We start from the raw sequence: 22919 nt of genomic DNA, 5'->3' as shown, positions 1-22919 counted from the left end.
TACATGCATCCAGGATGACGAGGCATGCAATGCCAGGCTGACTGGCTAGCCGTTGCGCTGGAGCGGTGATAGGATCTTCGCGAAGATCTGCATGCCACCACGCAGGGGCTTGCCAGGCTAGCAGGCTAGTCATTGTGCTGGAGCGATGGTACGGCGGGCGAAACCTTGCCGTGTGTGAGCCTCGCCGTGGCCTCGCAAACGTCCCCGGCAAGAATCTTGTCGGGGCCTCACAAACGTTCCCGACAAGAATCTTGCGGGGAACTTCGCCGTCTAGTCTTCACAAAGATCTGCATGCCGCCATGCAGATGCCCCTGGATCTTGGTCTTGACATTGTCGATGGTGTCAGAGCTCTTAACCTCAAGGCGGATGGTCTTGCCGGGGCTTCGCTTCACAAACCACCCTGACAAGGATCTTGCCGGGAGCCCAGCTTGTGGCCTTCTTCGGTCGTCTCGTATTTGCCTCCAGATGTCCCCGTCAGACCTTGCCACGGGTGAGGCTGTAACCGCCCGTGCACAAGTATGGGGTACTAAAAGGCCCAAACTTTAGTACTCTGACACCCAACTTCGTCTGCTTCATCGACGTCATTATCGCCAATACCGGTGGCAAGATACCTCTCAGAAGCTTGGTACGTTACACCTACCTACTACTACATATCAGCATGTTTTGGGGCAAAATGATTGTACTTTCTACGGGGGTTGGGGGCGATGCCCCCCTCCATCCTGGAACTACAAGTAGCTCTACATTAATGTCCCCTGCACTAACTAACAATAGATCTCAATGATGCATACTGTGCAGATCGACCACTCCAAGGTGGAGAGCTTCGGAGGCCACGACAGAATGAGCATATTGTCGAGGGTGTACATGAAAAAGGCAGTGGGCGATAAGGCGCGCATCTACGTGTTCAACCACGACGAGTCGGACGTCAAGGTTACGCACCTGAACGCGTACCACACAGGGGCGGAGCCAGGATTTGGGTATAAGGGGGGCCAAGTGAAGTAGATTGAAAAAAATCTAGTACAAAAGATAATTATAAAGAACAAGGTTGAGAACTTGCACATTAGTCTCGTTAACAATTTCAGTATGTCAAGAATTCAAAGAAATCAGCTTAGAAAACGAATTAGTTTTAATGGTGTTTGGCATCATATTTTCTCTTCATAGTTGATGAATTTCAGTTTTTTAAGTAACTCGCTTAGAAAACAAATTAATCTTAATGGTGTTTGGCACCGCCTTTTCTATTCATAGTTGAGGAATTTCAGTGTCAGAAATTAACTGTACAGTATGTAGTTGACATACGAAAATTTTGCATCACAGATGGGAACTCGTACAAGAGAATTTGCATCAAGAGAATCTGGCAACTCCGCAAATAAAATCCGATGTATAAATTTAATATACAAGATATAAATTCTTGATAGCATATAAAAAACAAGTAAAATCTGATGTATACTTTCAACACTAATACGTGATGTGAATTGAGAGAGATAAGTATAGTGTTAACCTGCTAGTTCGTTAGCTGAAGCAATGAAATAGGTTGCGTCGCAGCCGTACGAATCAGATCATGAGCGGTGGAGGAGAGAGATCAGAGGGAGATGGGCACATGAGACACGACGGCGGCAAGGGCACGCGGGGCGGCAGCGGCAGCGGTGCGCTAATCTGACCCAGGTAGACCTAATCATGCATGAGAGAAAGCAGATACACTGCTTCAAGAGATACGATCGGCTTTTTCGCTAATCCGGACGCTAGTTGGCTTTTATTATGGGCTTTTTTATCCTTTGTAATGTGCTCTCGTCGTGCACAACGGTTTGAAGTATCGGTCCATGGGGGGGGGGGGGGGGGGGGGGGGCGTCCCTGCTCGTCCCTCCCTGGCTCCCCCACTGGTACCACATGCGGTCAGCCAAGATCAACACAAGCGTCGATCAATATTAATCAGATGATCAACGCGGAAGATAATTATACAATTGTGGAGTAGGTAGTATCTAATAACAGACTTGAGGTGTCTTGATATGAGATGCTAGATGGGCATTTTTTTCTTTGTGAATACGCGTCGTTGCCTATCATTTCATTGATAGGTGGATAGAACATACTGGTGCCGCTCGATGGGGTGTACACAAATCAGCGTCCCCAGGAGCGCATATTTAAGGTTGCTCAGTCTTAGTACATTTGTTTTAGACTATATGGATTAGTAGTGCTAGTCCTTTGGCTCCAACCCGTGCATAAAGCCGAGCCTCCTCCTTGATGCTGCAAACGAGCTCGTCGATAGATGGTCGGAGGTTATCGAAGAGAGCGGCGTTGCGATGCTTCCAGATACTCCATCATGTGTTGATGTTTCATAGCCACATTAAAGTAGGATCGCAGGCACTGATTGGATTTTAGAGCTAGCACACAAATTGTTGTGCCATAACCTTTTACTTGAACTATAAGATTGCCTACACCCCAAAAAATGCATTGCATACATACATACATACACTAGAGAGTAGTACCAATGGCGAATACGAAATTTTTGTTGGGATTTTTTGCCATGTTTTTATTGGGCAGTTTCCTCTTTTTATTTTTATTTTCATTGTCTATTTTTCTGCTTCTTATATGTGATTCCATGAGCAACACACATCCCAAGCAATAATGAACGTCAACAACTTTGGTTTTTTGGTTTCTTATTTGATTGTGGGTACGCACACCAGCTTTGTAGTCTACTAATCCTCCCAAGAAAAACATCGGCATGAAAAATATAATCTCGCAACCAAGTCCCTAATATTTTGCAGCCAGCACCCTAAAGTTTTTGTTTCTTTACAAACAAGGCCAACCGCATTTGCAGCAGTAGTATAATACAACAGTACAAATCACTCCTCAGCCATGCCTTCTCTTTTGTGCATCATCCGGTGACACATTACTTTTGCAAAATATGTAGCTGTGTTTTTTCTAATGAAAAATCTAACTGACTATAGCGACATATATAGAGCTCTTCAGCCAATTAATAGGTTCAGTGTAAAGAAAAACTTCAGCAGCATGAACATATATAAAGCTCTCCAGCCAGTTAAAAGGTTTAGTGTACAGAAAAAGTTTAGCAGCAACAACAACAATAGCATAGCAGCAATAATGGTAGCATAGCAGCAGTTGGAACGACCGTACTAATATGCATAATTTCAGTGTGAAGTCAAACAACAACAGTAGTATAGCAGCAATAACAATAGCATAGCAGCATCAGTGCTAGTACAACAGTAGCAACAATTTAAACAGAAATTCAGACAGCTTAGAAACAACACAAGTTTATACCTAAGTTAAAGAGTTGACTATTGAATTGGAACTCATGTTTACATTCGTATCCACCTATGTAAACCCTAGTTACATACTAGTGTTGTTTACATATATATGGACATGTCTCTCAAGTAATGTACAACATATTGTCTTCTCATTATTATTAACTAGCTTATATTTCAACTTCTTTGCTAGCTAGTCAAGTTGGAATCCTTGATAGATGTTTTTTTACTGTGGGAGCTTGTGTTTGGTGTAATCCCCGTGTTTTGTTGGGATGGTGGTGGCGAAGCCCTTAGTCATGGCATCCAACGCCTCCCGTGTTTCTCTCCTGGTGGGTGCACACCTTCCTCTTCCTACAAATCTTGATCCAGTTCCTCATCCCCATGTTCCGCCTCCTCTCCATCTGCCCTTAGTTGCCTCATATACTCCCTCTGTTCCTAAATAAAAGACGTTTTGGCAGTTTAATTTAAACTACCAAAACGTCTTATATTTAGGAGCGGGCATCGAGACCCAAAGCTGAGCCATGTAGTTCCGATGATGCACTGCCCCGTAATAGCGCCGGTCGATGCTGTCATGTCATGGTCACCATGGCTTGTGGGTCTGATCTCCCCTCTTGTGGTACCCTTTCTCTTGATCTGACCTTCTTTCTTTGAAGAAAGAAATCTTGGGATGGTTCTACTCAAACGGATGGTTTTTATTTCTTGTGATGTAGTACATGGTTCTACTTAATTAGGGGACATCCATGGAGGCAGGTAAAGATGAAATGAACAGCAAGCTAGCTAGCTTGATCTGGATGTAGGTACATTCTTGTTGAGGATGGATTAGATGTTTGTTAAAAGTTTAAAGTATTGGGATGTAGATCCAGGTATGGCATATTCAAATATGCCATCTTATGAAACATTTGGAGTAGATAGGCACCATCAAGGAGTAGAAATCAAGTATATCCTAATTAAACCAATCGGTATGAGTGGTTAGCTATCTAAAAAACAAGTTTATCCTGATTAAGGTTTTGAAAAAAAACATGCAGGCGTCTATCAAGTTTACACAAGATGGTGAATATAGAAATACTAGGTTGCAGTCTCCAAATGAGGCGGGGTCTGCAGTCACAACTCTTACTTCAGCCATACAAAATAAAGCCACATTTACCGAAGTAACAATAGATTTGCACGTGTTTGATTATCATCTTATTCGGATAATCAAGGTAGAGAAAAGGATTTAAGATATCAGTAGCTATGAAAGTGGTTTTTGTTTCTGTTTCGGTGCTTGTTTCTCTTTAATCCGGTACCTACCAGTACCAACAGCAACCAAAGGTCCAACTTGTGTTTATGCTTCAATTATACACAATACTTATTCTCCACCAAGGTTGAGATATTTGTATTCTAAATATAAATATTAGTCACACCAAACACAAGCTCCCACGGTAAAAGAAAAAAAAGGTCTATCAAGGGTTCCAACTCGACTAGCAAGGAAGTTGAAAGATGAGCTAGTCAATAATAATGAGGAGACAACATGTTGTACATAACTTGAGAGACATGTCACATATGTAAACAATACTAGTATGTAGCCAGGGTTACATGCGTAGATACTAATGTAAACATGAGTGCCAATTCAATAGTCAACTCATAAACTGAAGTATAAACTTGTGTTGTTTCTAAGCTATCCGAATTTGTGTTTAAACTACTGTGTTATACTAGCACTGATGCTGCTATGCTACTGTTGTTGCTGTTGCTGCTATACTACCGTTGTTGTTTGACTTTACACTGAATTTATGTATAAATTAGTATTGTAATTGCTATACTACTGTCGCTATGCTACAATTGATGCTGCTATACCACTGTTGTTGTTGTTGCTGAACTTTTTCTTTACACTTAACCTATTAAGAAGAGCTCTATATATGTTGTTGCTGTTGAACTTTTTCTTTACACTGAACCTATTACCTAGCTAAAGAGATCTATATATGTGGCTATAGATACAGTTAATTAGATTCTTTCATTAGGAAAACACAGCTACATATTTTACAAAAGTAATGTGTTACCAGAAGATGCACAGAAGAGAAAGCAGGGCTGTGGAGCAATTTTTAGTGTCGTATTATACTACTATTGTAGATGCGATTCACCGTTCCCAACACGTTATGCTACCAAAAATTTTGGTGAAAATTCTCGTAACTGTCAAAATTTTGGCCTTGTTCGTAAGGAAACGAAAACTTTAGGGTGCTGGCTACAAAATATTAGGGACCTTCTTGGGTGATTATATTTTCCTTGTGGATGTTTTTCTTGGGAGGATTGGTACTAGACTACAAAGCTGGTATTTCACCGCTATAAAAATCAATGTGACTGAATACCCGTACAATCACATAAACAATTTGTAAGAGCTCTAGACTAAAATAAAACAAATGTGTGGCAGAAGTCCTGCAATAATTCAAGTTGATGCGAGTGTATCGAACTCGGGAGGGACGCATTTGCACTAGTAGAAAAAGGGTCAAATGTGAAGCACATTAGTGCCGGTTTGAATTTGAGCCGGCACTAATGTGTGCATTAGTGCCGGTTCCAACGGCTAGCCGGCCGCTCTCATTAGTACCGATTCGTGGCGAACCTTTAGCACCTGTTCGTGCCACTAACCGGTACTAAAGTGAGTGGTAGCAGGATGTTGTCAGTCCGGGGCCCCTCCAGCACCTTTAGTACCGGGTCGTATCATGAACCGGTACTAAAGGTCGTCCTACATAGACCCTTCGTCCACCCGAGCTCGCTCTGTTCTTCCCCTTTCCCCTCTCCTCTCTGTTCTTTTCCCTCTTCCTCTCAAGCTCATCACACATTTTGCCCAAAATTTGTCAAGATTTGAAGGCCCCCATCCATTCAAATGATCACAAAGGTTAGCAACTTTGTCCTTTCATCTCTCATTGCTAGATTAGCTCGTGCAATGCTTTATATAGTGATTGATTTTTGAGTTTAGTAATTTGGGAGGAATTATATATATGTGCTAGTATTTGATTTATATGCAATTTGAGGTCAAAAATAACACTTAGTTTGCATATGTAGGTGTGGTTTACTTAGTACCTTCTAAATCTCCGTCGTAACCACCATCGATCGCTCGCAACGTCCCGTTGCCGGCACCCCCTTGTGGTGAGCCTCTTGTTCATGAAGTTTTATATAAAAAATTGATGTTTGTGTGATTTGGATATATAGTTACTCGTATAATTATCTTACCCATACGTTGTTTGTTATACATAGTGCCATGGTTTTGATATCCGTCCCCGTCGGCCCTCGTCCGAGTTATGATTTGGATGTGGTATATTCTCTTTTAAAACTATTCATTGCATTTCGTGTTTATGACAAATTATGCCCATCAAGTTGACATAGATATTTGTATGTAGGAGGTAGTTGAACCAGAAATTCCAACCGACCCTATTGTCAAGAGGTTAAATTTAGTTGAAAGAGAAAACGAGAATTTGAAGGAAAAATTGAAAAAAATTGAGGGGGAGAAGATGGAATTGGAGTTGCATGTTGCCGATGTCGTCGATGATCACAAGATTAAGATGGAGAAAATGTGCTTGAAGATTAGAAAGATTAGAAAATAAGCCATTCATAGTGAGGCTTGGTATCATTATGCTGTTGGATCAATTGTTACCTTAGTTGCGATCTTGATCGCATTTGTTGTTGCATTTAAATTCTTTAGCTAGAGAGTTATTTGTTTGTTGCATTTAAGTGTTGTATGATCTTTATGTATGAACTTTATGTATTGTATTAATTTGGTGTTTTCGGTGCTGTGTATTGAAGATGAGCCGGCAATGGATCTACGATGACCGATGCTCTCCCGAGTTCATTAATGGCGTGCGTACTTTTCTGCTTGCGGCTGAGGCAAACAAGCGGGCGGATGGTTTTATGCCTTGTCCATGTGCTGGCTGTAAGAATGGTCACAATTACTCTACGTCAAGAACCATTCACGTCCACCTGTTTGAGTCCGGTTTTATGCCCCACTATAATGTTTGGACCAAGCATGGAGAAAGAGGGGTTATGATGGAAGACAATGAAGAAGAAGAGGACGACGACAGCTATCCTGGCCATGGGTTCCCTGAATACGATGATACAACAATGAGGGAAGAAGCTGAGCCGATAATGCGGGAAGAAGCTGAGCCGGCAATGCGGGAAGAAGCTGAAGAAGAGGCATCGGATGAGCCCGTTGATGATCTAGGTCGGGCCATTACTGATGCAAAGAGAAACTGCGCAAGTGATTTGGAGAAGAAGTTGCAGCGCATGTTAGAGGATCACAAAAAATTATTGTACCCGAATTGCGTAGGTGACAAGAAAAAGCTGGGCACCACACTGGAATTGCTACAATGGAAGGCAGAGAATGGTGTATCTGACAAGGGATTTGGAAAGTTGCCGGTAATGATAAAGAATATGCTTCCAAAGGACAACGAATTGCCCAAGAGTACGTACGAAGCAAAGAAGGCTGTCTGCCCTCTAGGGTTAGAGGTGCAGAAGATACATGCATTCCCTAATGATTGCATCCTCTACCGCGGTGAGTATGAGGATTTGAACGCTTGCCCAGTATGCGGTGCATTGCACTATACGATCAGCCGCGATGACCCTGGTGATGTCGAGAGCGAGCGCCCCAGGAATAAGATTCCTGCCAAGGTGATGTGGTATGCTCCTATAATACCACGGTTGAAACGTTTGTTCCAAAACAAAGAGCATGCCAAGGCGATGCGATGGCACAGAGAAGACCGTAAGAAAGACGGAAAGTTGAGAGTACCCGCTGACGGGTCGCAGTGGAGAAAAATCGAAAGAAAGTACAGGAAGGAGTTTGCAGATGACGCAAGGAACGTATGGTTTGGTCTAAGCGCAGATGGCATTAATCCTTTTGGGGAGCAGAGCAGCAACCATAGCACCTGGCATGTGACTCTATGTTTGTATAACCTTCCTCCTTGGTTGTGCATGAAGCGGAAGTTCATTATGATGCCAGTGCTGATCCAAGGCCCTAAGCAACCCGGCAACGACATTGATGTGTACCTAAGGCCATTAGTTGAAGAACTCTTACAATTATGGAATGGAACAGGTGTACGTGCGTGGGATGAGCACATGGGGGAAGAATTTGACCTAAAGGCGTTGCTGTTCGTGGCCATCAATGATTGGCCTGCTCTCAGTAACCTTTCAGGACAGACAAACAAGGGATACCGCGCATGCACGCACTGTTTGGACGATACCAACAGTATATATTTGGCTAATTGTAAGAAGAATGTGTACCTGGGACATCGTCGATTTCTTCCGATCAGGCATCCCGTAAGAAAGAAAGGCAAGAATTTCAAAGGTGAGGCGGATCACCGGACGAAGCCTCGCCACCGTACTGGTGCTGATGTACATGATATGGTCAAGGATTTTAAGGTGGTCTTTGGAAAGGGTCCTGGTGGACAACCTGTTCCGAATGACGCTGACGGACGCGCACCCATGTGGAAGAAGAAATCTATATTTTGGGACCTGCCCTATTGGAAAGACCTAGAGGTCCGCTCCGCAATCGACGTGATGCACATGACGAAGAATCTTTGTGTGACCCTGCTTGGCTTCTTGGGCGTGTATGGGAAGACAAAAGATACACATGAGGCACGGGAGGACCAGCAACGTATGCACGGAAAAGACGACATACATCAGGGTCATGCAAGCTACGTTCTTACCAAAGAAGAGAAGGAAATCTTCTTTGAATGCCTGCTTAGTATTAATGTACCGTCTGGCTTCTCGTCGAATATAAAGGGAATAATAAACATGGCAGAGAAAAAGTTCCAGAACCTAAAGTCTCATGACTGCCACGTGATTATGATGCAACTGCTTCCGGTTGCATTGAGGGGGCTTCTACCGGAAAACGTTCGATTAGCCATTGTGAAGCTATGTGCATTCCTCAATGCAATCTCTCAGAAGGTAATCGATCCAGAAATCATATCAAGGTTAGAGAATGATTTGGTGCAATGTCTTGTCAGTTTCGAGTTGGTGTTCCCACCATCCTTCTTCAATATCATGACGCACGTCCTAGTTCACCTATGTGAAGAGATTAACATTTTGGGTCCTGTATTTCTACACAATATGTTCCCCTTTGAGAGGTTCATGGGAGTCTTAAATAAATATGTTCATAACTGTGCTAGGCCAGAAGGAAGCATCTCCAAGGGCCATGAAAATGAGGAGGTCATTGAGTTTTGTATTGACTTTATTCCTGACCTTAAGCCGATTGGTGTTCCTGAATCGCGGCATAAGGGCAGACTGGATGGAAAAGGCACGCTAGGAGGGGAACAAATAATATGTATGGACGGAAATTCTCTCAATGAAGCACACTACACAGTTCTACAGAATTCCGCCTTGGTGGCTCCGTATATGGATGAACACAAGAATTTGCTATGCTCCAAACACCCGGAGCGGTCTGATCACTGGATTACACGTGAACAAACCAGGAGTTTCGCCAGCTGGTTGCAGACACGTACCATGCATGACGCCTCTATTGAAGATGACCTGTACTTGCTGTCCCAGTTACCATCTTCGAATATAATGACTTTCAAAGGGTACGAGATAAATGGTAATACATTTTACACAATCGCCAAGATAAGAAGAGCACCAACCAAAACAGTGGTGTCCGCTTTGATGCAGAAATCAAGACGGGAAAGGAAACATATTATGGTTATATATAGGACATATGGGAACTTGACTATCGATGTGGTTTGAAGGTCCCTTTGTTTCGGTGCAAATGGGTCAATATGACACGAGGCGGGATAACGGAAGACCCGCAGTACAGAATGACAATAGTGGATCTCAACAATCTTGCGTATGCAGACGAACCATTCGTCCTAGCCAATGATGTGGCACAGGTTTTCTATGTGAAGGACATGTCTACCAAGCCGAGAAAAAGAAAAGATAAGGAAGCGAATGCATCATACGATGAGCCAGAGCGGCACATAGTTTTTTCTGGGAAGAGAAACATCGTGGGAGTGGATGACAAGATAGACATGTCAGGAGATTATGAAAAGTTTGATGAAATTGCTCCATTCACAGTGAATATTGACCCGAGCATCCAGTTAAATGATGAAGATTTTCCATGGCTACGGCGCAAAGGGACACACGCGAAAAAAAAGTTTCACACCCAAAGATCTGGGATGTGATCGGCTTCACTATCATCACTTTCTTTTGTGTTTCACACCCAGGAGGGAATCTCTGTAATAGTTAGGGTAGCTAGTTATGTGTTTTGGCATTTGAAACGCGAAGAAATTTTATGTGCAAGCAAATTCTTTCATGCATTTACTGATTTTTTTCCAGCTAAATGACCCTGAAATTGAAAAGCATTTCAAATAAACTCAGAAAAGGTTGAAAGTTGGCATGGTATCATAATTTCACCCACATAGCTGTAGAGAGGGTTACTGCAAAAACTGGATGCACTTCGTATACAAAATGGACAATCTCTTTCGAAGTATCAGGGTTTCGGACGAAAATTCATCCGTTACAAAGGCATTTCATTTTTTAAATAACCTAAGCATTACCAAATTGAATATAATGATAAAACACACTAATATTAAACATAAAAAAAATCACTGAAAAATCTATTTTCAAAGTTAAGTTATTCACAAACTAGTGATTCATACAAATTTCAAATAATTCAAAATTTAAACTATTCAAATTTGTAAACTACCGGTACTAACAAAAAGTTTGTAATTTTTTGTACCTAAAGAAAAAATATTCACAAAGAAACTCTAAATAGAGCAAAAAAACTCAAAAATAAATAAAACAAAAATAAATAAATAAATAAATAAAGCAAACAAAATAAGAAAAAAAGCCCACCTACTGCGCCACAGCGGCCTGCATACGACTAGAAACCCAAGCTGTTGTTGGGCCAGGATGCAGGACCGCAAAGGCCCAGTAGGCCCAGAGGGCAGCACAGAACATTTAGGCCCAGTAGGCCTGCTTTGGAGAGGAGCTCGAGGAAGCTACCGCACTGGGGCTTATAAACCAGTGCGGACGCCCCTCGGCTAGCGAGATGGGACTAAACATTTCGCACCGCACCTGCGCCAGCGCACCCCCTTTAGTACCGGGTGGTGGCTCAAACCGGTACTAAAGGGGGGGTCTTTAGTACCGGTTGGAGCCACCACCCGGTACTAAAGGGGTGCCGTTCCCGCCGCTTGGCCTGGTCAAAACAGACCTTTAGTACCGGTTGGTGGCTCCAACCGGTACTAAAGGTTGTTCTATATAAGAAAACACTTCAAAAAAATTGTCAGTTTCTCATCTCTCCCTCTGCTTCTTTCTCCTCTGCCCCGTCGCCGCCGCCCCTCGTCGCCGACCCCGTCGCCGTCCCCGTCCCCGTCGTCCCCGTCGCCGCGCCGCGCCCCGTCGCCGCGCCCCGCCCCGTCCTCCCGTCGTCTCCGCCCGGCCCGTCGCCGCCCCGTCGCCGTCTCTGTCTCCGTCCCCGTCCCTGTCGCCACCCCCCGTCGTCGCGCCTCGCCAGTGAGCTCCTGCCCCGGCCGCCATGTACCACACACACACACAGACACACACAATCTTTCTGTTTTTTAGTTATAGAATTATTAGAAATGTTAGTTATATAGAAATATTAGTTATAGAATTATTATAAATGTTATTCAACAACCACAAGAATCATGAATGGGCCAAGTACGTCAAGGGAGGAAGGAAGACTCCAGTATTCGAGGGAACACTAGAGAAGCAAAGTGCTCATTGGGACGATTTCTTAAAATTCAAGGATTCGGAATTATCTCAGGAACGGTCGAGAATAAACAAGGCCAATGCCGCAAAAAAGGATAAGTTCCATAAGCTGGGGCCAGGTGGCTATGCAGTGGGAATGCCTAAGTGGGATAAGTCCGAGAAAGAGATGGAGGATGCAGGTGTCACTCCAGAAACATTGAGCAGGCCCCCCAGGTGCAGGACTTGGTTCTATGCGCATGGGAGGGAGTTGGACCCGAAGACAGGCAAAATTTCGAAGAAGGCATGTCTGGACGGAGCCAAAGATAAGCTACTTGTTGCAATAGAAGAGGCTCGATCGGGGGTGTTCCAGCCCAACAGAGAGAACGATGAGCTTGCGCGTGCCAGGGGAAATCTTGAACACCCGGGAAGAGCACGAGGCATGGGCGCTATTCCGTGGTATGAGGAGTTTTCGGACTGGAACGCCGACTACAGAACTCGTGCGAGAAAGAAGATTGCGGAGGAGAAGAAGAGGAAGATGGAGGAGGAGCAGAGGAAGCTAGACTATGAACTCCTTCAAGGCCTAGAATCAGCGCACGCGGACTTGGCAGTCAAATTCCAGCGGCAACAGGAGCAGATCGACTCACTTAGCCAGCAAAGGGGGTCTCAGCAGCTGCATCAGCTAGCGGATGATCCAGCATTGGATAGCACCGTCCCATCCATGCCAAGAAGCAGCGTGGGTTCCGCCCCGGGCGACGCATTGCTGGATAGCTACCCAGTGGATGACATCATGAAGAACACTAACTGCGAGCTACACTTCAAAATGAAGAACATATCCATGAAGGTGGCGGACGCCCTTGCTTTTACAAATCCTCCCGAGCAACCTTCCATTGCAACCCGATTCCAATGGGCTATGCTCGTGTCTTGGTTGATGAGGTGGTGGACCAATATTCGGGGCTAGAGCTTGACATTCCTGGAGGTGACGATGAGCACACACTGGGAGAGGCCAACCATCGTATCATTCTATGGAGAAAGGATTGCATCATCTTTCGAAGGCCACCGACACCGCGTCATCCGACTCCTCGTCGAAGTCCGCCACCGAGTCAGCAGACTCCCGCTCCTCCAAGTCCACCAACGCGTCAGGCCACTCCTCCTCCAAGTCCGGCACAACTTCAGGCCACTCCTCCTCCTCCAAGTCCGGCAAAGCGTCAGGCCACTCCTCCTCCAAGTCCGGCACAGCTTCAGGCCACTCCTCCTCCAAGTCCGGCACAGCTTCAGGCCACTCCTCCTCCAACTCAGCCACGTCAGCCGTCTTCGCCGCCTCAACAATCACGGAAGAGAGCCGCCTCAGCTATGGTGCGTAGCGGTACAAGTCGAGGTAGTACTGGAGGTACAGGCGGAGGCAAGCGATTTCAATATGGTCCAAGCCTCGCGCCTCTTCCGCAGAGACCTTACGACAAGTCCGAGGAGGAAAACGTAGCCATATCGAAGGCCGAGGTGGAAGCCCATTTTGCACCGAAACCGCCACCGCCGCCAAGGGAGAAAGTGCCTGAGGAAAAGATTGACCACTTCATTCGTATGGCTAGAGCACCAGCTCCCAAGCCTATTGACACAGACTATGAGCGCCACATCAAGAAGTTAAATCGAGCACATCTATAGAAAGAGGCGAGCTCGAGCTCGAGCAAATCAGCTGGCAAAAGGAGCGGTAAAACCGTTCCCCAGCTGGGAGAACAGGCGGCGCAATCAATCCCCCCGCTTGTTGTGCCAACAACACATGAGAGTAGGCGCGCCCAATATTATTGTGGGCAAACCGTTAACGTTCCCGGGCTGGGCGATGTGGTAATAACCGAGGAGCATATTGAGCAGGCTAAAACGCTCATGATCACTGTTGGACAACTCCTCGATATCGAGCCCATGTCTCCGACTAGAGAGGAGGAAATAAAACAAAAATATGTCCGGGGCCAACCTTTGGTCGAGCCAGACGAGGTCAAGAAGCTCCCAACGAGAATGTATGAATTGCATCAATGGTACATGGACATTATCAAGATTTTCAATCGAGAGTCCCTCATGATGAATGTCAAGAAGGATCATTATTACAATGAGAAAGCTGTGTCCGTTGAGTATTCAGAACTATTTCAGCTATACAATCAAGACGCACTCGACAAATCTATCGCCAGTTGCTATTGTCTGTAAGTGATTTCTTTCTGTAATTTAAGTCTCAAGCTAGCTGTAGTGATCATTTTGATCAATCATTACCTGTAATTATCCTCACTATATTCTTTTCTGTGGTATTATGCAGGATGAAGATTTATGAAATGAAAAAAGGTGGACGCTATGGCATTGGGTTCGTTGACCCAAATACCATTAATGAATACACATGGAAATTAGATCCATATTACGAAAAAAATGTAGAGGAAAGCATGCTAGAGTTCTTCAAGCGCCTCAAATACAATGAAGATATACTACTTCCTTACATCTTCGAGCGAGTCACACTGTCTTGTACTACAAATTCTGTTTTTGCCTACTAGCTAGCTACATGTTTTTGCTTACATATACCCGCTTAATTAAGACATGCAAACGTGTGTGCATACAGATTTCACTGGATCTTGTTAATCATTAAAGTTGATGAAGGAACAGTTGAAGTACTAGACTCACTACTTAAGAAACCAACTGACTACACCATCGTGAAGGGGATGGTCAACAAGTAATTTCAATCATTATTAACTATATCTCGGCCTATTTAATTAGTTCGTCATTTCCTGATAACAACTATTTAATAACCCCTTTATTCATTTTCTTTGTCGGCGGGCAGGGCTTGGGCAAAGTTCATCAGGGCCACTCCAGGCCCATGGAAACAAAATCTGAAATGGTATCGACCCCAGGTAAGTAATTAAGTAGTACTAGCTAGCTGCCATCTCTTTAATTATCATGCTTCATTAATTATTATCTGATCAAATTCCATTCTCGTAAAGGCCCTGAAGCAGGCGCCGAGGAATAATCTGTGTGCATACTACGTTTGCGAGAACATTCGTATGATGGCGTCCGAAAGGAGCAGATCTCAAAGACAGGAGTGGGTACGTTTGTCAGAACACTATTCACAATTTTTACACCATTATCGATATCTAGTCACACAACTAATACACATGCATATTGGTCTCCTTCTTAACAGTTTAAAGAGGTGCGGGAGAAGCTCCTACCAGAGGACCGCATAGAAGCAATTCAAGAGGAAATAGCGGGATTTTTGCTCGACCAGGTCATAGATCCCAAAAGAGAATACTATTACCCGCTACCGCCCTCATGAACCACTTTTAATTGTTATCGTGCTCCGAAGGCACCAATTAAGCTAATGCCATTGGCTCCGAAGGCACCAATTAGGAGAAATTATAGATAGCTAGCTAATTGTATATATATATATATACATGTGTGTATATATGTGTGAATTAATTAATGATGGTTGTGAGACATTCGATATATATAATAACACTGTTCTGATTCTGGGATCAGAATAGTTATTTGGATCACAGCAGCCCTATATAGGGCCCGATGAGGTGTTCCTGAGATTAAGAGCAACACTAGACCGGCCCATTAGCACATCACCGAACGGCCTAATAACCCGGCGACGACCTTCCCTCTGAACGCTATCTCTAACCTCCCACGATTCCACCATCCTCCTCCGGTAGCGCCGCCGCCGTCCACCGGCCTCGTCCTGCCCACCTTACGTCGGTCTCCTCCTACGAAATCGCCGCCGCCCGTCTCCCACGGAACCGCCGCCGGCCTCATCCCGTGGCCCTGCAGCCGCCCTTTTGCTGCGGCCACGCGCCTTCCTCCTGCCGCGGCCTTGCCCCCGGTCTTCTCCAGCGGCCGCGCACCGTCCTCCTGCCGTTGCCCCGCCCCGATCTCCTCCCGCGGACGCGCCTCCGCCGACCCCCAACAGGATCCCGTACCTCCACCACCCCCAAGATCCTACGCCGCTGGGCGGGATCCGACGCCCCGCATCCATGTCCCGGCGATCCCAAGCACGCCGCCTGCCGCGTGCACTCGACATGACACCTCCTGCCTCCCCACGTCGCCGCCTACACCGCAATCACACATCACTCCGGCCGGGATCCGTGGCGCAGTCCAACCTCGTCCGTGCGTGCAGTCCCTCCTTGTCTGCTCGCTTGACAGCAGAGGTGAGATCTCCCTCTCTGCCCCCTCCTCCACCTCATGACCTCCTTGCAGACAATTCACCGAGGGCTGGCAGTTCAATTTGCTCCAGCAATTCTATTTTGTCATGTGCATCACCGAGATGAATATGTCTGTGTTTCGTTTAGTATACATTGAGTAAGTTCGGTATTGTTTTTTCAATTCGCTCCAGCACTCCTAGTATTTTCAATTTGGCGTGTATATGTACATTGAGAAAGTTAAGTATTGTCGTGCTCGACAATGGCCATGAAGAGCTAAGTAACTTTGTCTAATTATCTATATGGGTGCATATGTTGTGTTTGTTGAAACGCTGCCACACACAAGAATACTAGTTCCATCAGTTTCAAGTACGTGTGATGTGGTCCTCTGTTTGTTTATTCTTCCGGGAAATTCTTGCAGTGTTCTACATTCCCTTGTTTATTGTAGTGGGGCATGCACTGCTTGTTCCATGAAAAAAATCTGTAGCTAGCTGCTGGTGCACCTACTCTCTCGCCGGGACGACTGGCTGATGTGTGTCTATCACTAGGTGCTAATTCTCTATCTATTTGATTCTGATCCGCAGCAAATACTGCTTCCAAAAATATGCAGAAGGAGCTCCGGATTTTGATGTCTGAAGTTCAGCTGTACGATGGAGACTACTGCGGCCGTTCGAAACACTAGCAGGCGACGTGCTAACCAGCTGCAGGTCACTGTCTCCTCGAGTTGCAGGTCGCGCCCTTTACCCATCAGCGTCGTCGCATGCGCCCTACTTAATATTCTACGGCTGAATATTATCGTAACAGTCTTCTTCAACCCATTGTTTTTCTTCAAAAAGGTTCAGAGTTCTATTGGGTTAGAAGCCACAGGAGAGCAATTACATTTGTGTTTGCTTTTCAGTAAATATTCTAGGGCTGAATGTTATCCTAACAGTCGTTCAAACCATGGTTTTTCTTCAGAAGGTTCAGAGTTCTATTGGGTTAGAAACACGTACAGTTTGCCAGCTTGTTTCAGGTCGTCTAAATCTGGAGTTCTGGACTATTTGATCTACCGGGTTGCCTGCGCCGGCCGTCGAAGCCTACCGAGGTGGTGCCCCACTACTGCCAGCGTCTCCCTGCACCCCTCCTCGACACCACAAGGACGACAGAGATATCAAGTTGTTGCTCTTGCTCTTCAACTACATCTTTAGGTTCACAAAAGTTCAGCTTGGCGCGGGATGAAAGTTCAGCTGGTGGGGCCCTGGCAACAGCAACGTTTCGCTGTGCGGTGTAGGCTACGGTGGCAGCACCATTTTAATTTATGTGTTTCTACTACTGCCAACAGAGGAGAAGAATGGCCAGCACCGAGCTACTACTGCTACTGCTTGTTTTTGCTTGCACAGCCAATTTGGGCGTTACCAGGAACATGACAAAGCGAGAAAATTATGGAGTGATAGAGATAAAAGAGTAGTGTGCCTACGTGGTGTGGATATGAAACGTGTGGTGTGTGAGAGGATAAGGAATGTGTGTTACTATTCAGTGATAAAATAACTTGTGGTTCAGAGAAAAGCAACGTTCTATTTACCTAGCGCTCACGATCAGCTATGAAGCTTGTATCTTTTAACTCTGATTCACACTAGAACATTATAAAAGAATTCAAAATTATTTGTTTTAATATTTTCACTACTTAACAAGAATGGTTAAATTTCAAGATACGAAATACTTGACAATAAAGAAGAAAAATAACATTCAAAAACCTCAAAACTTCAATGAGATAAACAAGCAGATTTCATTCACTCTCTCACTTCAAAACACATGGGAAAAAACCATGTAAAAATCACGGTAGAAGTTCATCATTAAAAAAAGACGAAGTTCAACTGAGAACAAAAGGAAGAAAGTATCATGTCACAAAAAATAAAAAAGGAAGTTCATCACTAAAAAGACGAAGTTGAAATGAGAACAAAATGAAGAAAGTATCATGTCACAAAAAATCAAAAAGGAAGTTCATCATTAAAAAAAGACGAAGTTCAAACGAGAACAAAAGGAAGAAAGTATCACGCTACAAAAAATCAAAAGGATCACCACACGAAACATACTAAGTTTGCAGAATAAAATAAAACTATATTGTTTTATTAAGTTTAATAGGTGAAACCAAAAAAGTTAGATGAGAATGAAAGTTTATAAAAATGTATTTTTAGCATTGCTAAATTAAAAAAAATTAGAAGCTCAAATTTTAAAAATAGAGCACTTCAAATTTATATTCAAAAGGATTTTCACCATTCCTAAAAAATTCTAGAAGTTCAAATTTAAGTAATTGAGCGGTTCGATATTTATTACATAACCAGGATTTGATCCGTTACTAATGAATAACACCAAGAAGTCCTAATTAAAAACATGAAACTATTTGATGTTCATAAAAAACTCAGATTTCCCCAATACTAAAGATTAAAACCATGAAGTTCAATTTTAAAAAATGGAGCAGTTTAATGTATATAGAAAAACTCAGGTTTCTCGTTACTAATGAATAGAACCGAGAAGTTCAATTGGAAAAAGCGGAGCAGTTTGATATTTATTAAAAAAAATCAAAATTTTCTAGTTACTAAAGAATAAAACCAATAAGTTCAATTTGAAATAAGGAAGAAGTTCGATATTTCTAAAAAACTCCAATTTCCACATTTCTAAGAATACACAATGAAGTTCAAATAAAAAAGATAGAGTGGTTCAAGGTCTATAAAACACTCAGATATTTTCACATAACCGAGAGAAGCTTAGGTTGATAACTGCGAGAAGTTCACGTACTACACGGCGTATATTTTGTATTAAAAAGAATAAAAAAGCCAGGGCCGAAAGTTTTGTTACTAGAAGTTCAAGTGCTCTGCCCGAGAAAGTTAAAAAATCTTGTGAGAGAGGTTGAACAAAAAGCATGACAGAAGTTCAAGGTGAAACAACGAGAAGTTCAATACTGCAAGGAATGCATTTCAGATAGTAATATAAGAGTAGAAAAAAAAAGGTTAAAAGGTTTGTTGCAAGAAGTTCACGTGCTCCCCCGGTGAAGTTCAAGATCTCTAGTGCGAGACGTCCGAGCTTCAATTATATATAAAAACAGGCAAAAACGACGTTGTTTTTTCCATTTATAAAACTGCTCTTAAACGATAAAAATTTGTAACGTGTGTCTACATGAAAAAGATGCTCCTATTCATAAGCTTTCCAATGGTATATTATATGCTATATTCCGATGAATGGTTTAAAAAGTTTTATGTATACCGTTAAAAACACATTTTTACGCATTCAAAAAATTATTTTGAACCGCCGCGAGTATGAAAAACTGAACAACACGTAAAAGTTGCGTGTTTGCAACATCTTTCCATCGGCATATTATTTGCTCAATTCCGGTAAGTGGTTTGAGAGTTACATGCAAAAACATCACGTCATAAACAGTGTGAAGTTCAAACAAACGTGCGCGGAAAGTTCAACTACTTCACATAGTGCATTTCCATTCGCGATGAAGGCAGAAATTATGATCTCGTCATTTTTTAATTTACTTCAAAACAACAGGAATATCATTTGTGTAAGTTCAAGTCCTCGTCCGAGAAATTTAAAAAAATTATCGTAAGAGAGGTTTGTATGAAAATAATATCATTTATGTAACACTGACGAAATGGATGGGAAAATTAAAAACGAAAATACGTCACAGAAGTTCAACGTGAAAACAGCCCGAAGTTCGACTACTATAGTGAATGAATTGGAGATGAAAAACTTTTAAATTTGTCGCGAGTATGAAAAAACGATCAACACGGGAAAGTTGCGTGTTTATAGCAGCTTTCCATCGGTATATCACTTGCTCAATTCCGGTGAGTGGATGGAGAGCTACGGGCAAAAAAATTACGTGAAAAACAGAGTGAAGTTCAGGTACACGCGCCGAGAAGTCCAGGTTCTTCACGCGGTGCATTTTCGAAGAATCTGTTTCGCGATAAAGGCAGAACGCATGATCCCGCCATTTTCGAAATTACTTGAAAACGGCTAGGAATCAGAGAAAACCATCAACATGAAAAAGTTTCGCATTTTCCATAGCTTTTCAGCGGTATATTATTTGCCCCATTCCGATAAAGTTTGTAGAAATTACGGCAAAAATACATTTTAACCATTTTCAAAACTGACATAAAACCGTAGTGAATTAGGAGAAAGAATACATACCAAAAAGTTTCGCATTTCTTCAAGCTTTCCAACGCCATATCATTTGCTGCATTTGGACGTACGGTTAAAAAATTAGCTCAAAAATACGAACTCGGTGGAACTTGTATCATTTTCTAAATTACTTTTAAACCATTCAAAATTAGAAAAAACTTTTAACATAAAAAGTAGCGCATTTTCATAAGCTTTCCAACTCCATATTATTTGCCTCAATTGGATTAGCCGTTTAGAAATGGCGTCAAAAATACGAACTCGGGTGTTCGGTTTATGAAATTTTATGATTTTCTAAATTACTCTTTAACCGTAGGGAATTAGAGAAAACTTTCAACATGTGGAAGGAGCGGTTTTGCAGCAGCTTTTCAACGCCATATTATTTGCCTCATTCCGATAAACAGTTTAAAAATGCGATCGAAAATACGATTCACGTTTTTTGTGTGAAGAAAAAACGGTTTTCAAAACTGCTCTTAAACCACTTACATTTTGCCAAAATTTTAACTTGGGTCATGACACTGATGTCCATAGCTATCCAACGGTATATCGCAAGCCCCATTTGGACACCTTTTAGCTGAAGTTCAACCTAGTACTCAGGGAAGGTCAGGCGCGTTACTCGGGAAGTTCATGTTGTGATCAGAATATTATTCTAATCCCGTGATCAGAATAGTGTTTATGTATATATGTATATATATATATTATGATCGGTTCTACTAGAAATTCTATTTATATATATGCATAACGTGTACAATATGTAGTATCGTAAAATACCAGCAAACGAAAAAGAATTAAATGGAAAACACAAAATTAAATGAAAAAGAAATCATAAACCCAAACCCCCCAACCTTTTAATATCGGTTGGTGTCACCAACCGGTACTAAAGGGCTCCCTGCCCCCGAAGCTGGCTCGTGCCACGTGGTTGCCCTTTAGCACCGGTTCGTGCTGAACCGGTACTAAAGGGGGGGGGGCTTTAGTGCCCACACTTTACTAAAGGGCCTTACGAACCGGTGCTATTGCCCGGTTCTGCACTAGTGTTGTGGTTTGTCGTGACTTCTATGGGAATTATTTGCGAAGCTCATCTCTAGTGATATTTGGTATGCACGCCGCTAACACACTTGAGACAATCGCGTGTCACGAAGGTCTAGCATTGGCTGAAGACCTTGGACTCCACAGTTTTGTTGTTGCCTCATATCCGAAGTAGGTTGTTAATGATATGGCAAATGGTGGTCGGGGACACAATGGTGTGATCATCGGTGATATCAAGTCTAGAGCAACTAGTTTTAATTGTCATTTTTCTTTTGAACCTCATTTAGGTAATGAGGATGCTCATAATTTAGCTAGATTCTCCCTCTATTTAGGCCAGGGTCGCCACATGTGGGTTATGCAACCCCATGACCCAGATGTAATCCCACAAACTGTGATATTTGATGAATAAAGCATTGCTTTACTCCTCAAAAGAAATTAGGAATATCATTTGCGATCGTATAGGAAGTATCGCTAGAGATAGGTGCTTTGTAAGTGTAGGACTATACCATCACATCTAGGCATTTCACCACTACAAAAAATGGCATTTAATTCATAGTAACTTTCCAAAAGAAAATTTATTTTTTGAAAGGATGGATTATTGAATGCAAATGACAAAAACATGAAGTATCCGACATAGATACCATGACTTTTTAAATTTCACAAGAATCCAAAGAACTTGGGTTTACACTAATGTGAGTGTATACCCATAGAATCACATAAACAATTTGTAAGAGCTCTAAACTAAAATCAAGTGAAAAAAAATGTGTGGCTGAAGTCCTACAATAATACCCATACAATCACATAAGCCTATGATAGATTCGAATGGGCTTACCTCCAAGCAGTTATGTTAAAACTGGGATTTACTGAAAGGTGGGTGAGCATTGTGATGAGTACAATAAGCTCGGCGAAATTTTCAGTTTTGTTTAATGGGAAGAAACTTTAGGAATTTACACCATCACGAACAATCCGATAGGGGGGGGGGGGTCCGACCTCTCCATATTTGTTCTTCTTGGCAACAGAGGGCCTTTCGAGCCTCCTCAAATCAAAAAGTGAGTCATCAATCTTCATGGTCTGCAGATGGTCCCTTTGTCCCCATCAGTAAACCATATTTTATTTGTAGATGGCAGCCTATTGTTCTTCAAGGCTAATGGCGTAGGAGCATCTGAGGTGCACCAGGTGTTGGACACTTACTGTTTGGCTACAGGGCAACAGATAAATTTTGAAAAATCATCAATCTACTTCAGTAAAGATGTCCTTAAAAATATTAGGACGGACATAAAAGGGCTTGCTACAAGTTGCAAACGAGACATTGAACGAAAAATATCTCGGGATGCCATCTGATGTGGCGTCATCCACAAATGGGGCATTTAAATACTTAAAGGATCGCTTATGGAGCAGGTCCAGGGATATATTGAAAGAACTATGTCAATGGCGGGGAAAGAAATTTTGGTAAAGTCAGTAGCCCAAGTTGTGCCTGTATACTCTATGTCTTGCTTCAAGCTTCCAAGGGGTCTATGTGAGAAACTAAACATGTTAATCAGGAAATTTAGGTGGGAAAGTATAGATGGACAGTGAAAGCCACACTGGGTTTTTTGGAAGGACATGATGCAACCCAAAGGCATGGGAGGCCTAGGGCTCAAGGATTTCTAGCTGTTTAATTTAT

The 22919-nt window shown here is 43.0% G+C and overlaps 1 protein-coding gene across 1 annotated transcript; it reads left to right on the top strand.

Moving 5' to 3' along the window:
• Positions 1-336: 336 nt before the first annotated feature.
• On the top strand, positions 337-17617 carry LOC125554584 (uncharacterized). Its single transcript, XM_048718100.2, has 4 exons — positions 337-516; positions 796-927; positions 15499-16081; positions 16657-17617. The coding sequence occupies exons 1-4, from the start codon at positions 337-339 to the stop codon at positions 16752-16754; spliced, it is 993 nt and encodes a 330-aa protein (XP_048574057.2). The 3' UTR covers positions 16755-17617.
• Positions 17618-22919: the final 5302 nt, after the last annotated feature.

The sequence above is a fragment of the Triticum urartu genome, chromosome 4A (assembly GCF_056163025.1).
Source record: "Triticum urartu cultivar PI428250 chromosome 4A, HENAU_Tu73, whole genome shotgun sequence".
NCBI classification, from domain to species: Eukaryota; Viridiplantae; Streptophyta; class Magnoliopsida; order Poales; family Poaceae; genus Triticum; species Triticum urartu.
Note: the sequence above shows the minus strand (reverse complement) of the source record. Positions and strands in the feature narration are given on the sequence as shown.